Here is a 14684-nt window from a genome sequence, read left to right on the forward strand (position 1 = left end):
ACAGCAAGACCTTGTCTTAACAACCAACCAACCCACACCATTGGTTGGGTGTGGTGGCTCAGGCTCAGGCCTGTAATCCCAACACTTTGGGAGGCTGGGGTAGGAGGACTGCTTCAGGCCAGGAGTTCAAAACCAGCCTGGTAAATATATAGACCCAGTCTCTACAAAGGAAAAATTTAACAATGAGCCAGGCATGGTGGTGTACACCTGTAGTCCCAGCGACTTGGGAGGCTGAGTTGGGGGGACTGCTTGAGCCCAGGAGTTTGAGGCTATAGTGAGTCATGATTGTGCCACTGCACTCTAAGCCTGGGCAACAGAGTGAGACCCTGTCTTGAAAAACAAAACATACCCAAAACACTCCCCCATACTATATCTAGGAACTTTATTTTTTTTGAGACGTAGTTTTGCTCTTGTTGCCCAGGCTGGAGTGCAATGGTGCGATCTTGGCTCACTGCAAACTCTGCCTCCCAGGTTCAAGTGATTCTCCTGCCTCAGCCTCCCAAGTAGCTGGAATTACAGGCATGCACCATAATGCCTGGCTGATTCTGTATTTTTTTTAGTAGAGACGGGGGTTCTCCATGTTGGACAGGCTGGTCATGAACTCCCGACCTCGGGTGATTCGCCCTCCTCAGCCTCCCAAAGTGCTGGGATTACAGGCCTGAGCCACTGCACTCTGCCTGTAGGAACATCTTACTTTTTAACAGAGATTTCTAAGGCATTTAAAGAAACAAGTACTAATTACCATAAAATACCAGAGTAAAGACCATTTAATGTGTTCAGCAATTCATTTAAGAGCCGTTAAGAGAGCTTGTCAACATACCATCCGCTTCGCTATCTGCATCAGTCACATCTGCTAGTTTAGGATGGAATGGCTGCAAATTATGTCTCTGAGGCTGAGTTACAATCTTCGATGGAACACAGGCCACGAAGTTGCTACTGAGAGAGGCTGGTGGCAGTCTAGAGAGGCTGTTATGCATCATCTTTGATCTCTGCACTGCCACACTATAATCTGGAGGTTTTAGGTGTGGGTGGGGTCCTTCCTTTAGGTCGGCTAAAGAAATTCCCAAATATCCTGGAGGAGTGGGAGGTGGCTCCCTATACCTATCATCCTTCTTGGGTGAGGTGACACAGTACACTGGCATGAAAAATAAGCAATGAAAATGTTAATGAAAAAGAAATAAAAAAAAACAACAAACTTACTGCAATGACAAAATAGAACTTAAAAACAGACAAAATGAATAAACTTGAATGATGGCAGATTAAAAACATTTTTAAAAAGTTTAATAAACAAACCTCTTTTTAAAATACATAAATAAACTATATTAAGTCCTGTAAACATTAAACAGAATGAGAGAGTTGAAGGAGATGACACTGATGACAAGCTTCCTTCTGCAATTCAGCCCCCATATCACAGAAGTACATGACAACTTCTGAAGTCACACCAGCCCTAAAGATGTCAGAAACATTTAAAAGTTCACCCTAAACATCTATTCTCTGTAAACTGGGAGAGTTTACATAGAAATGACATTTAGGCCATCTGTTTAAGGGCTGTTTCACCTTCTCCCTGAGGCATGAGCCACTGTTTTCTGGCACTCCTGCGCATATTAGTTCTCGGTCCCAGCACATAAACTTTAACTTTGCTGGCATGAAGGAACTAATTCCTTCAAGAACTTTACTTCTGGCCAGGTGTGGTGGCTCACACCTGTAATCCCAGCACTTTGGAGGCCAAAGTGGGTGGATTACCTGAGGTCACAAGTTTGAGACCAGCCTGGCCAACATGGTGAAGACCCATCTCCACTAAAAATACAAAAATTAGCTGGGTGTGATGGCGGGTGCATGTAATCCCAACAACTCGGGAGGCTGAGGCAGGAGAATTGCTGCACCTGGGAGGTGCAGGTTGCAGTGAGCCGAGATCGCAGCAGTGCACTCCAGCCTGGGTGACAGAGTGGGACTCTGTCTCAAAAAAAAAAAAAAAACAAAACAACTTTACTTCTAACATCTGTGTTGTAATTAAGTTGAGAATAAAAAAACAGAATTTTTGAAATTTCATCTTAAATTTCTCAGATTTTCAGCAGACATTAAAAACGATGACTTGACACACTTTTACTTAAATTTGTAAGCCCTGAGACTAAGGTAAAGCTTCAAAAATCATCATAAATAGGTTAAAGCAGAAGCTCCAAGAAATTAAGACTAGTTCATAAGACCAACAGGAAAAATGGCTCTGAATATGTTGATTTTGCAAGTGACTTTTAAAACACACAAACTGTCTGTATACAAGCTGAATAAATTTTAAAAGACCATCAAATAATTCTAATATTAACTTTACCATTAGAGAATTTGGTTTGTCCATATTGAATTTTCTATAATTCTACCAGTAAAATTTGCATGTACTATCAAGGTCAGAAAGGCTTTCCATTCCCATTTGAGGATGGGATGGGTGAGGTGACAGAGGTGGAGAGGTTGCCAAGAGAATAACAAGAAAAAGCAGGCAAGTGATTTGCCCACAGTCAATAAGAAATAAATGATTAAAAAATCTATATTCCTCAATGGACAAGAAAAAGATTTTTTGTATCTCCATATACACGTATGCTCATAAAGTGGTTACCCGAAAGGCTTCAATAAAAAATCTTGGGCCAGGCACAGTGGCTCATGTTGGCAATCCCAGCACTTTGGGAGGCCGAGGCAGGTGGATCACTTGAGCTCAGGAGTTCGAGACCAGCCTGGCCAACATGGTGAAACCCCATGTCTACTAAAAATACAAAAATTAGCTGTGTATGGTGGCAGGCACCTGTAATCCCAGCTACTTGGGAGGCTGAGACAGGAGAATTGCTTGAACCTGGGAGGCAGAGGTTGCAGTGAACTGAGGTCGTGTCACTGCACTCCAGCCTGGGCAATACAGCAAGACTCTGTCTCAAGAAAAAAAAAAAAAGTTGGAAAAAAATGAATGAGCTAAAAACCCAGCCTATAACGCAATTTTAAAAGTAACTATAAGATCAACATGTTTCACCTTCACATTTTTAGTAGTTAAATGTGACACTATGACTGTTCTCTAAATTTAATAGTTGATTATGATATTAATTCAAAGTACAGTCATTCCATATAAGTAGAAAAGCAGGAGTTTTATATCTATGTATTTATACAGTCCAGGAAAGAAATTTGTAAAAAGTATTTGATGGTTAAATACTAACAATGTTTACTAAGAAAGCTTGGAATGGAATTCAGAAACAGGAGTTGGCCTACTCATGATGTACACCAAAAGAGAATACTGAAAAATGTTCTGGACTTCCTTATCGTATTTTCTCTCACTTACCTAAAATCAATAGCAGAATCAATGTTTCTACCACATATGCATAGCAATTGTGGTCCGAACAATTTATGAGGTGATAAAGAGAATAATCCCTTTATTTACCATTGCACACTAATGCGATGATATTCCTCAATAAAACCAAAAAGAACTTAAAAACAAAAGACAAACAAACTTGTCCCTCTAATTAAATACCTTCACATCAGACTTTTCATTTTAAGGGGCTGAATAGCTGCTCCAAGGTCTCTGAGAAACCATGAATTTTTGGGAAATAATTTGTTTGTGAAGGAAAGAAAGGTTGTTAGAGAATGAATTTTTGCAATGATAAAATCCAAGATATCTCTAAATGCCACAGACAACAAAAACACAACTTACCAATCAAGCCCTTTTCTGTACTTGAAGTGACAGTTTTATAAACTGGGTCAGTGGCATCCTTGGGGTCCAAGCCTTCAGATGACTCAGCTGGAGTGCTCTCCAATATTCTCCGTTTAACTGTCCCATAGTTTGGTTCATATGTGTCAGACAGAGAACTGGAGGAGGCCCAGCTCTTTCTCTCTAGGCTTCCTTTGCACTGCCCACAAGTTCTAGAGCAGCTTTTAGGACATGAATAGGGCTCACAGTCAGTGGGTTCAACTTCAGCAATGGGGTCATCCAAATGGGTATGTCTGTAAGAGTTCAAAAAATCCCAGCTTTTTGGGTTGGGAAGGCTTTGGAAGTTGTCATGGGAGCTGCTTGAACACGAAGTCCAACTTCCACGACCACTGTCAGCTGCTTCTATAATGACATGCTCATGAGAAATCTCTTCACTGCTCACAGACGATGAGACAGCTAAACACTTGATTAGAGATGGCTTCAAGACTGTCCACCTAAAATTGGAGATAATGTACAATTAGAAGTAATTTACAGGCTTGCTGGAAAAACTATCTTCTCTCTGTTTCAAGTTATTACTGCCTACGAGAAACTATAGACATGTACCACAAGTGTTCACGCCAAAGTAACATCATGAAGAAAACAATATTATCCATTATTTATCACTAAATTCCTTATAAGTATTTAGTTAACACTCAGAAGACACAGTAAAGAAACTCAAATGCTTAGCAAAGTTTCCTTAGAATTTTTCTTTTTAAATTTTAAAATGCTAGTTTTTTGTTTTTTTTTTTCGAGACAGGTGTCACTCTGTTGCCCAGACTGGAGTGCAGTAGCTATTTATAGGCACGATCATGGTGCACTGTAGCCTTTAACTCCTGGGCTCAAGTGATCCTCCACCTCAGCCTCCCCAGCAGCTGGTATGGACCAGAGGTATGCCTGGCAAGTATTTTTCTTGAACTGATTTTAAATGAAAATGCAAAGATGAGATCTGAAATGAATAACATTAAGTATACATATTCATTCTTGGTCATCACAATATTAGACTACTGTCCATACAGAATTAAGAGTTCCCAACTTGAAGAATCATGTTTTATTTTTCAACGTTATCTCTGAGGTTAGTCCAGTACAGTGCCAAGTAAACAAGTAAACAGCAACTTCCCCAATTACCTATGAAATGAATCATTTATGGCAGGGGTCCCCAAACTACAGCTCATGGGCCAAATTTAGCCAACAGCCTGTTTTTGTACAGTCTGCAGCAAAACCTTTTAAAAAGTTTAAAACAAAACCAAACCAGAAGAATCTGTGACAGATACTATATGTAGCCTGCAAAGGTGAAAATATTTTACTATCTGGCCCTTTACAAAGAGTTTGTAAACCCCTCATTTACAGTATAGAGCAGAGGGTAGCAAACTATAGCCCAGGGCCAAATCTGGTGGTCCCTTTGCTCATTTTTGTAAATAAAGTTCTAATGGGACACAGTCATGGCATTTGTTTATGTGTTGTCTATGGCTGTTCTGGTGTAATAGCAGAGTAGTTGTGACAGAGGCCTTACAGCCTGAGAAGTCTAAAGTGTTTACTATGTAACTTTTATAGAAAACATTTGTTGACCTCTGGTGTAGAGATTATAGTTTAGAAACCTTTATAAATGTGGTAATACTTTATCTTAAATTTTTCATATTAAAGTAGATCAGATTTCACAATATTTATCAGTTAGAATAAATTTTCTCAAAGATTTCCATGTTGCTTGATTCTAAATAGAAATTTAGAGTTAATTTTTTTTTTTAAATTAACCTTTGCTAGGTGATTATTCTTACTCCCCAAATTACACTTTCAGAGAACAGGGATCAAGGGCTAGTCCTACTCTCCCAACCTGTCTACAGTGTGCACAGCACTGGAGGCACTTTCCAACACCCAACCTTTTTGATTAACCTATAACAGCCAGAATTTCAAAAATTATCTCCCCTATATAAATAGCAGATGCACTTTGAGTTCTGACTGGAAAGATACATAAAGATAAAAAGTTACTTGAATTTGGTAACACTTCAAAAATGAACACCCATACATCTTTCAAAATAGTGCTTATTTACATATTCAGAATACAGAATATGTGCTTGGCCCACATATTCTTTTATGGATAACTCTGCAATTACCCCATGGGAGGTCCAAGGTCAAGCTGGGGAGCACTGCTTGCAGTGGCCACTTGGCTTGGGTTTTGTGTTATGAACACAGACAACGATGCTTACCCAGGGCCATGTTGACTATGATCTCCTATCCCTGAGGGATGCTCTGTCTTTTCCAATGCCCCAGTGGATTCAGGGACTGCCAGGGCCTGAGAGGAACACCGTTCATCCTGTAGAGCTGCAGACATGGAGTCAATAGAACAATTGCTCACGATGCTGGACCGTGAAGAAATCTCACTATGGCTGGAGTCAGACAAGTTGTCAGATTTAGCTGATGGAATAGGTGTGTAACCTGAACAAGAAAAGAGCATTGATCAAACTACAAAAAAAAAAAGGAACATAGGGTGGGGGTAGTAGGGGAAAGGATGAAAAAAAACCCCACAAAAATAACAGAAGACAAAGTAGAAGCAATTTTAGTTTCCATCCACGTAGATACAATGGTGCCAATTACATCTCCACACATTCCCCTACACATTCCCCTACATATCCATTCACCTACCCATCCACACCAATACAACTACATTCAAGAAAAAGACAGTCAAAGTCCAGTGTTACTAAGAAAACTAGTTTAAAGGTATATCTGTCTCAGGCTCTCCCACAGCTATAATAATCATTTAATAAAGTAAGAACATTACAAATATTTAAAAAGTACATGTCTTTAGGGTTTCTCAACTTCTTTTTAACCCAATGCTCCTTCCTTTGATTAATATGAATATTTCATGACCTGATCTGAATCCAAAATACCATCTTGAAGTAAGGATAGGGGTGGGAGTCCAGGACTCAAGGGAAAGAATTACATTTTTGCTTCATCAAACTATATATACTTACCCCAGATATTCTGCATATCCCACCTAAGAAGTCTTGTCTTGAGTTGAGAGTCACCATTTTAGATTATTTTTTATTTTTTAGACACAGGGTCCTGCTCTGTTGCCCAGGCTACAGTGCAGTGGCATGATCATAGCTCACTGCAGCTTTGAACTCCTGGGCTCAAGTGGTCCTCTTGCCTCAGCCCCAAGTAGCTGGGACTACAAGTCTGCACCACTACACCCAGTTATTTTTAAATTTTTTTGCAGAAATGAGGTCTCATTATGTTCCCCAGGCTGGTCTTCAACTCCTGGCCTCAAGCGATCCTCCTGCCTCAGCCTCCCACATTGCTGGAATTATAGGTGTGAGCCACTGTGCCCAGCCTGTTTCAGTTTTTAAAATTGTTTTAGGTTTAAACTGAGTGTCAGACTTAGTTTCCTTTTTCTTCACCAACCTTGCAGAATATTAAACAGCTGAGTGGACACAGTTTTAATAATGTGTTATAGAAAAAAACAGCATCTACACGTTCTATGTTGTTCTGTGACTTACTGCACAGCAGACAACTAGAGAGATGTTCTTCTGGATTCTAGGGATGCATTGAGGTGAAGGACCCAAAAACAAATCTTCAAGAGAATGGCTAATGTACATAATAATCTATTTTGATAATTGGAAGAAACTAAACTTTTGTTTAGAAATAAAAGAAAAAGAAAATGCCCTAGTAATCCCAACGAGGGATGGGTCTCAAAGAAGTGAAAAATATCTTCTTGTTCACAGAGGAGAGTAGGGTTTAGTAGATATGTGGCCTTTGGACAATACCTAGAAATGTCATTAGGAAGACTCACAGGCTTTGGGTATGTTACTGGAATTCTCAGGGCCTCATCTTCATGCAGAAAGAGGATGACAACATCCTTAGTTCCAAGGTCCTTCTCTGTTTATGGATCTTGGAGTTATTCACATATAACTCAAGTCATTTAAGGACTAATTTGTTGCACAGTGACCTTATTAAGTCATTTTGTTAACTATTTCAAAGAGAAAAAGGCCCAGAAAATGTGTGATTTATACTTGGCCTATGTGGCCCGGAACAGGGTAAGCCAAGACAAGCCAGTCTTCTGACTTCTATCAAACATCTCTGAACTTGGGATCATTGCTATTTGTCAATGTCCATGAGCTGATTAGTTAATTTTCAAGAGGACCAAGAAAGTGGATGTAATAAGTAAATTAAAAATAAATAAATACCTTCTTCCTCAAAAGAAAAAGTCATTGCTCTACATAATCGTCTTGCTTCATTGTTTTAAAAATAATTTCATTCTTATGTCTGTTTGATCAGTATTTCTCAAATATAATAATACTAAGAACCACCTGGCAAGTCAATTAAAATAAACATTCCGGATCCCATTTCTGGCAATTCAGGTTTATGAAGTCTGGGGTGGGACACAGTAACTGCATTTTTTAACAAGTTTTCCAGATGATTCTGAAATTGCTATGTTAGACTAGTCCCTTCTCCCCCAAAGATATGTAAAAAGTAGAGGATAAAAAAGCCTCCTCTACATATTTCACTCACAGATTCAGCTAACAGTAGAAAATAAAGTCAACTACAGAAAACAAGAGTATAAAATTTACTAACTCAATACATTAATAAAATAACATATGTACAAATGAGGCATTTTAAAGTGCTTATAAATAGTATTTTACTAAGTTATCTGCCTAAGTTTTGACAAATGGTTTAATTTAAGCCATGTACACATTAATAACTGAAAACAAACTTAACACTAAAATAAAATAAGGAACTTCATCAGAGTGTCTTCCTCCTTTTAGACTTGAATCGCGTATAGAAGCAGTTTAAAGTGTTACTGTTGCCTTGGCTATTTGAATTGAAGATGGCACTCCCTTTCTCATCTTTGATGTTGCTTCCAACATCCTTCACTTTCTCACAGCTTTCTGTAGCTTGATTGTGATCTGTGTCCTCTTTTTGGCTGTTGACTAGTCTCTCCCTTGAAAGCATTCTTTCCCTAAGTCTTCTAAACGGGGATGTCATTCTTTTTCTGGTTGTGTTCTCACAACTTGTCCTGTCTCTATTCACCTCAGTGGCCTTCTCAGTACTGTCTGTTCTTTTGGCTGTGCTCCTGGTAATCTGAAGGATTTTCTTTTGCAAGTAAGCCCCACCTATTCCGGGGCAGCTCTGGCCACTGATCTTGCTGCTGTGATCACATATGATACTGCCAACTGGAGGGAGAGATGCAAAAACCCTGACATGGTCAATCACAATTAGCCTTGTTTACATAATATTTCACTATTTAAAAATTCTAACATCTTGATAATATCTGAAAAATTGAAATCTAGCAACATATTTTTTAAAGCATGGAAAAAATCTACTTATATATAACATATACACATCAGTTATTGCAAGACAGAATGCAGGAGAAAGATTACCTTTATCAGCACAAGCTGGTGACAAAAACAAAAACAAAAACAAAAAAACTGCTGAAAGGAAGCCAAGCTGGTAAAATCATAAGGAAAAATACCAGGTAACTACAATTATTTCTGTAAAGTAACTATGTAGGTCTAGAATTGTAAGGTAGATTTTACTATGAGAAAGCTTAGTAAAAACCAAATAAGACATACAAATAGTACATACAATAGGTATATTTATAAAGCTCATTTTCTGATCCTGTTGTAGATCCAAGGTGGAGAGACTGCTTTTCTTAAACACTAGGGTAGATAATGTTTAAGGTCTCGACTTCTTTTTTAAAGTACTTGTTTAAACTATCCTCATGCAAAACATGAAGATAGGTTTATTTTCTTAATCATAAGAAAACAAAGAACAGATCTCAAAGTTTAATAAGAACCAGGAACAGATCCTAATAATTTACTCTGAGCATAATGATAGTTTTGTTCAATCATAGATTACTGGCAAAAGACTGTCTACACAAATAGAAGGATCATACTTGGTTGGGGTTTTGACGGTACACATGCAAGAAAGAACAAGCTGAAACAGTTTTGAAGAGAAGAATTTCTTCAGGCTTCTAAGAATTCCAAACATTACTAAGAGAAGCTCACAAATCTACAAACATGGTGTTCAACTGTTGGCTACACAATGAAAGACAATGGAGAAAAGACCTCTCTATTAGAGTGTTGAGTGTAGATTTTGTTGGGAATAAGAGCAATGGAGGAATTCCTGTTCCTAATACCTCTTGCCAGAAGTCACATTCAGGCATAAAATACCAAATCAGATCCTACTAGTTAGAATTATCTATAATGGGATGGACCTCTGAGCAGTCTCTAAAACGGGTAAGGAGTGTAAAGATGTTCCTGAAAGAGCATTAGGAGCATATGGACACTGTTCATTTGGACCATTTGTCTGACTGGAGGCACTGCAGCTTATCCTACACCGCAAGATCTGGTAAGGGGTGCATTGGATAGGACCATACAGACAAGGAAAGTGATGACACAGGTCTGTGTGGCACACAAAATTATATATGAGCTACAACGGTATCAAAATCTGTGTTTTATAAATACACCTACAACATACACTGTTTATATCTCCTGTTTCATTTCTATTAAGCTTTCTTTAGTAAAATCTGAATGAAAAAAACCTAACCAGTCTCAGCTATGTGAGGATGAAAAAAGCAAGTAAGTAATGGAGCTATGGTGTCCTGAGGTGGCAGCAGAGAAAGAAAAGAGACATTCCAATTCACTTACCACACACCAGGCTTTATAAATATTATTTCATTTAAACCATATAAGAGGCTCTTAAAATAGATGAAATAAATGGTCTTTTTCTTTTTCTTTTTTTTTTTTTTTTTTTGAGATGGAGTTTTGCTCTTGTCACCCAGGTTGGGCAACAATTCTGCATCCAGTTCTCCCTTGATTTCCATAGCCACCAAACTAGTTGGGATGCAATGGCATGATCTTGGCTCACTACAACCTCCGCCTCCTGGGTTCAAGTAATTCTCCTGCCTCGGCCTCCTGAGTAGCTGGGACTATAGGTGTGTGCCACTACATCTGGCTAATTTTTTTGTATTTTTAATATAGGTGTGTTTCACCATCTTGGCCAGGCTAGTCTTCAACTCCTGACCTCAGGTGATCCACCTGCTTCGGCCTAGATGGTCTTTTTCCCATCTTAGACAGAAAACCTGACCGTATAAATAAATTACTTGTAGTAACACAGCTACAGTGGAGGACAGAATCACGGTTCAAACTCAGGTGTGACATCACTGTACATAATTGCCACACAGGTGGCAAAAATAAGAAAGAGCTCTGCAGAGTGAGAATAAACTTAGAGCCTGGAAGCTGAAGCAAGCTCTAGAAGCTTCTCTCTCCTGTTAGAATTATTATAATAAGTCTGTCTTCCCTCTGACCATGTACCATCCTCTGGTGTGATTATTTAAATATGTAATTCTTTTACATCTGTGAAGAAGATGCCAGGACTAAATCCCCTTTCTCTCCAGGGTACACACACAATGTGAAGGGTCAATATAAGAAATACACACTATATTTAGAATGCTACATGTGCAGCTAACATGAAATGGCATCTGCGTGCACACTGCCCAGGCTGGCCGCGAAAAGAAATGCTCCAGTCTGAATTATGAAAACATGTCAATGAAGAAGAAGAATTTCAGTTTTTCACCTCATGAGATTCTGTGTAAGTAAAAAATCCACAAGAGTACAGATTACTTTAAATCCTAATTTTAAAAAAGGTAATACTCTATTACTAAAAAAAGGAAAACCATCAACCTAAATATTTGTTTTCCTAAATCTTATAGTTGGTTAAAAACAAATTCTTTCTTTTTTTTGAGACGGGGTCTTGCTGTGTTGCCCAGGCTGGAGTACAATGGCACAATCACAGTTCACTGCAACCTCTGCCTCCCAGGCTCAAGCGATCCTCTCACCTCAGCCTCCCAGGTAGCTGGGACTACAGGCACATCACCATGCCTAATTTTTACATTGTTTGCAGAGATGGGGTCTCAACATGTTGCCCTGGCTGGTCTCCAACTCCTGGGCTCAAGTGATCCACCCGCCTCAGCTTCCCAAAATGCTGGTATTATAAGCATAAGCCACTGTGCCTGGCCTAAAAACAATCTCTTATAGAAACTTTTATTTGCAAACACTTCATAGACATGTCCAAATATAGGAAACTGGAATGACGACACCAAGATTTTGCACCAAAACTATGGCTTTGCCTTCATTCTTATCCACGCTTGCTGTCTGTTGAAGTTTAGGATCACACTTTGAATACTGGAGTCCTAGTTACATGACGCATGATACCCAAAAAGCATTCAAATAATGCAATACAAAACATCAAAGTTCAAAAAGCATTAGGAGTTATGCTTTTCTTAATGATTTACAATTACTGCTATAGATTGAAAAGCAAAGTATGTGCTATAAAGTATTGTTTAGTTTAACAAGAACTAGTTTGAAATGTTTTGTCTTACCTTTGTGAGGGGAAACTTGAGGAGACGCAGGAGGACTAGAATGTAAAGATGATGCCACAGAAATAGTGTCTTCTGTATGCTTCTTACCACTTACTTCTTCAGTTGTTCCTAAAACTTTCTGAGGTAAACTTGTACCTAAAAATAAAACCAAAGATGCAAATAAGCATCATTTCACAATTAAAATGTCCATAGTTGCCTAAATCACTATGTAACTAAAGCTATGATACACAATGGCTAGTGTAGTCAACTGAAATGTGTAAATGACAAACAGGGACTAAATGACTGGGTAATGGCACACAGAGATTCTCACCTCTAGGTTATCCATTCAAATTCAGCTGGTCAGCATGGACCAGATTATATTAGTTTGTCTGTGCTTTGTGGTATAAGGGAAATAAATTTAACAGTCTGAGTGCTGTGCCCCACCTCCCACAATTGACACAGTGATTTGAAATCTTCAAAAAGAAGGTATGGATTCAAACTCTTCCCTCCCCTCTAGAGGTGGCCTCTCCAAGTCAGGGCGAGGCATGTGGCAGGGGCAGTGTGGGGATTTTGGCACTGTCACTACCTGTGGTGCATCTGTGCTGTGGGTATACAGAAGAGGCTGCAGGGCTGCCAGTCCAGCCCTTTTCAAGAGCACTAAATTCACACTACAGGAGAGAAGTAAACAACAGAGAGAATCATGAATGTATAGAAAAATAGTATGCAGCACAGTGGAAAGATTCCTTAAAGTTCTCATTACCCTTGTCCAACGTCTGGTCCTGTTTAGTGTACCTCAAACCTAGCAATGGTTTCAATATATTGATGTTTTCACATTTATCTTCTCTAAGAAATGTCAAAGAGCTAGAGACATTGTTCTTAAAACATAAAGTAAGTGGCCGGGTATGGTGGCTCACACCTGTAATCCCGGCACTCTGGGAAGCCAAGGCGGGCACATCATGAGGTCAGGAGTTCGAGACCAGCCTGACTAACATGGTGAAATCCCATCTCTACTAAAAACATAAAAATTAGCTAGGGGTGGTGGCGCACACCTGTAATCCCATCTACTCAGGAGGCTAAGGCAGGAGAATCGCTTGAACCCGGGAGGTGAAGGCTGCAGTGAGCTGAGATTGCACCACTGCACTCCAGCCTGGGTGACAGAGTGAGACTCTGACTTAAAACAAAACAAAACAAAAAACCCCCCAAAGAACCAAAACATAAAGTAAGCAAACTTTGATGAGGATTTTGACATAGTAACAAGCAGCCACTGGACAACGAAAAAATTTAGATCATCGTATACTCACACTACCCTTCATTAAATGTAATATAAACATATTTATCATATAAACAGCCATATTACAGTAAGAAATGAAGAAACTTATACGGGGCCAGGCGTGGTGGCTCACGCCTGTAATCCAAGCACTTTGGGAGGCTGAGGTGGGTGGATCACCTGAAGTCAGGAGTTTGAGACCAGCCTAGCCAGCATGATGAAACCCCATCTCTACTAAAAACACAAAAACGAGCCAGGTGTGCTGGCAAGCATCTGTAATCCCAGCTACTCAGGAGGCTGGCACAAGAATTGCTTGAACCTGGGAAATGGAAGTTTCAGTGAGCCAAGATCGCGCCACTGCACTCCAGCCTGGGCGACAGAGGGAGACTGTCTCCAAAAAAGAAAGAAAGAAAGCTACATAGTACAAGTAATGTTGCCTCTCAAGTGGTGATATTCAAGTAAAAAAAACCAGAGCTAACTTTGTCCCTCTCTCACTCCTGCCAACAAATTCATCAACTTTACCAATTCTGCACCCAAATCTCTCTTCATTTCCATAGCCACCAAACGAGTCCAGGCCCCAGGCAACTTCCACTTAACTGTTAGACCAGCTTTCCATCTGAGCTCTCTATCTCCAGTCCTGCTGTGATCCTTACTACAGTCCTTCTCAAACATAATTTGAACCATAACCTTCCCTTATTCAAATATCTTCAATGGCTTCTCACTGATAACTTTCCTTTGGCATGGCACATTGTAATTTCAGCATACTTGTCTTCATTCTCTGCATCGTGGAAGCTGCTTAGCACAGTGGTTAAAGGCAAAGATTTAAAGCCAGTTAGCCTTCCTTTAGCCTCTACGCTTCCTTTGTAGAATGAGGGTAAAATACCACTTATCTTGTGGCATTACTATGAAGACTGACATATAAAATTAATAAAGCACAATTTGAACCATGCCTGGCACTCAGTAAGTGCTCTCCAGGTGCTAGCTTTAATTATTATTGTCTGTCAACACTGCATGCAATTTCCACTCAGAGTCAGCAAAGTGCTTGTAGTTTCTTGCACATACCAAGCTGTTTCCTCGGTCTGAAGCAACTTCTCTGGAACTTTTGCCTAATCATCTTCTTTGTCACCACCCTTTCAGGCTGCTTAGATGTTATTTCCAAAAAGCCTTCTTCTGAAGCCCTATCTCACCTCTAAGTTACCTCTGTTTTGTTTTGTTCTTTTATATGTTCTGCATATACCCCTGGCATAAGAAGACGACACATTACACTGAAGTTATCTGTGTGAGTGTCTACATCACCAGACTGAAAACCTGGCAAAGAAGGGGGAATTTCTTATTCAACTTTGTATCTC

General features: G+C 39.4%; 1 protein-coding gene across 5 annotated transcripts in view; it reads right to left on the minus strand.

Annotated features, from left to right (window-relative positions):
- RAPGEF6 (Rap guanine nucleotide exchange factor (GEF) 6) overlaps nt 1–14684 on the minus strand; it is a 222103-nt gene that overhangs the window by 4949 nt on the left and 202470 nt on the right. For 2 of the 5 annotated variants that reach the window (XM_011951038.1, XM_011951037.1), the window contains 4 exons: nt 12090–12224; nt 5917–6145; nt 3680–4170; nt 821–1135 (listed from right to left, as the gene is read on the minus strand). In XM_011951038.1, the coding sequence (XP_011806428.1) occupies nt 821–1135; nt 3680–4170; nt 5917–6145; nt 12090–12224 (1170 nt within the window). Of the gene's footprint in view, nt 1–820; nt 1136–3679; nt 4171–5916; nt 6146–8325; nt 8881–12089; nt 12225–14684 lie in introns of those variants that run through there. The other 3 variants (XM_011951041.1, XM_011951040.1, XM_011951042.1) reach the window with 2 other exon arrangements.

This window comes from Colobus angolensis, unplaced genomic scaffold (genome assembly GCF_000951035.1).
Source record: "Colobus angolensis palliatus isolate OR3802 unplaced genomic scaffold, Cang.pa_1.0 Scaffold314, whole genome shotgun sequence".
Taxonomy (NCBI): domain Eukaryota; kingdom Metazoa; phylum Chordata; class Mammalia; order Primates; family Cercopithecidae; genus Colobus; species Colobus angolensis.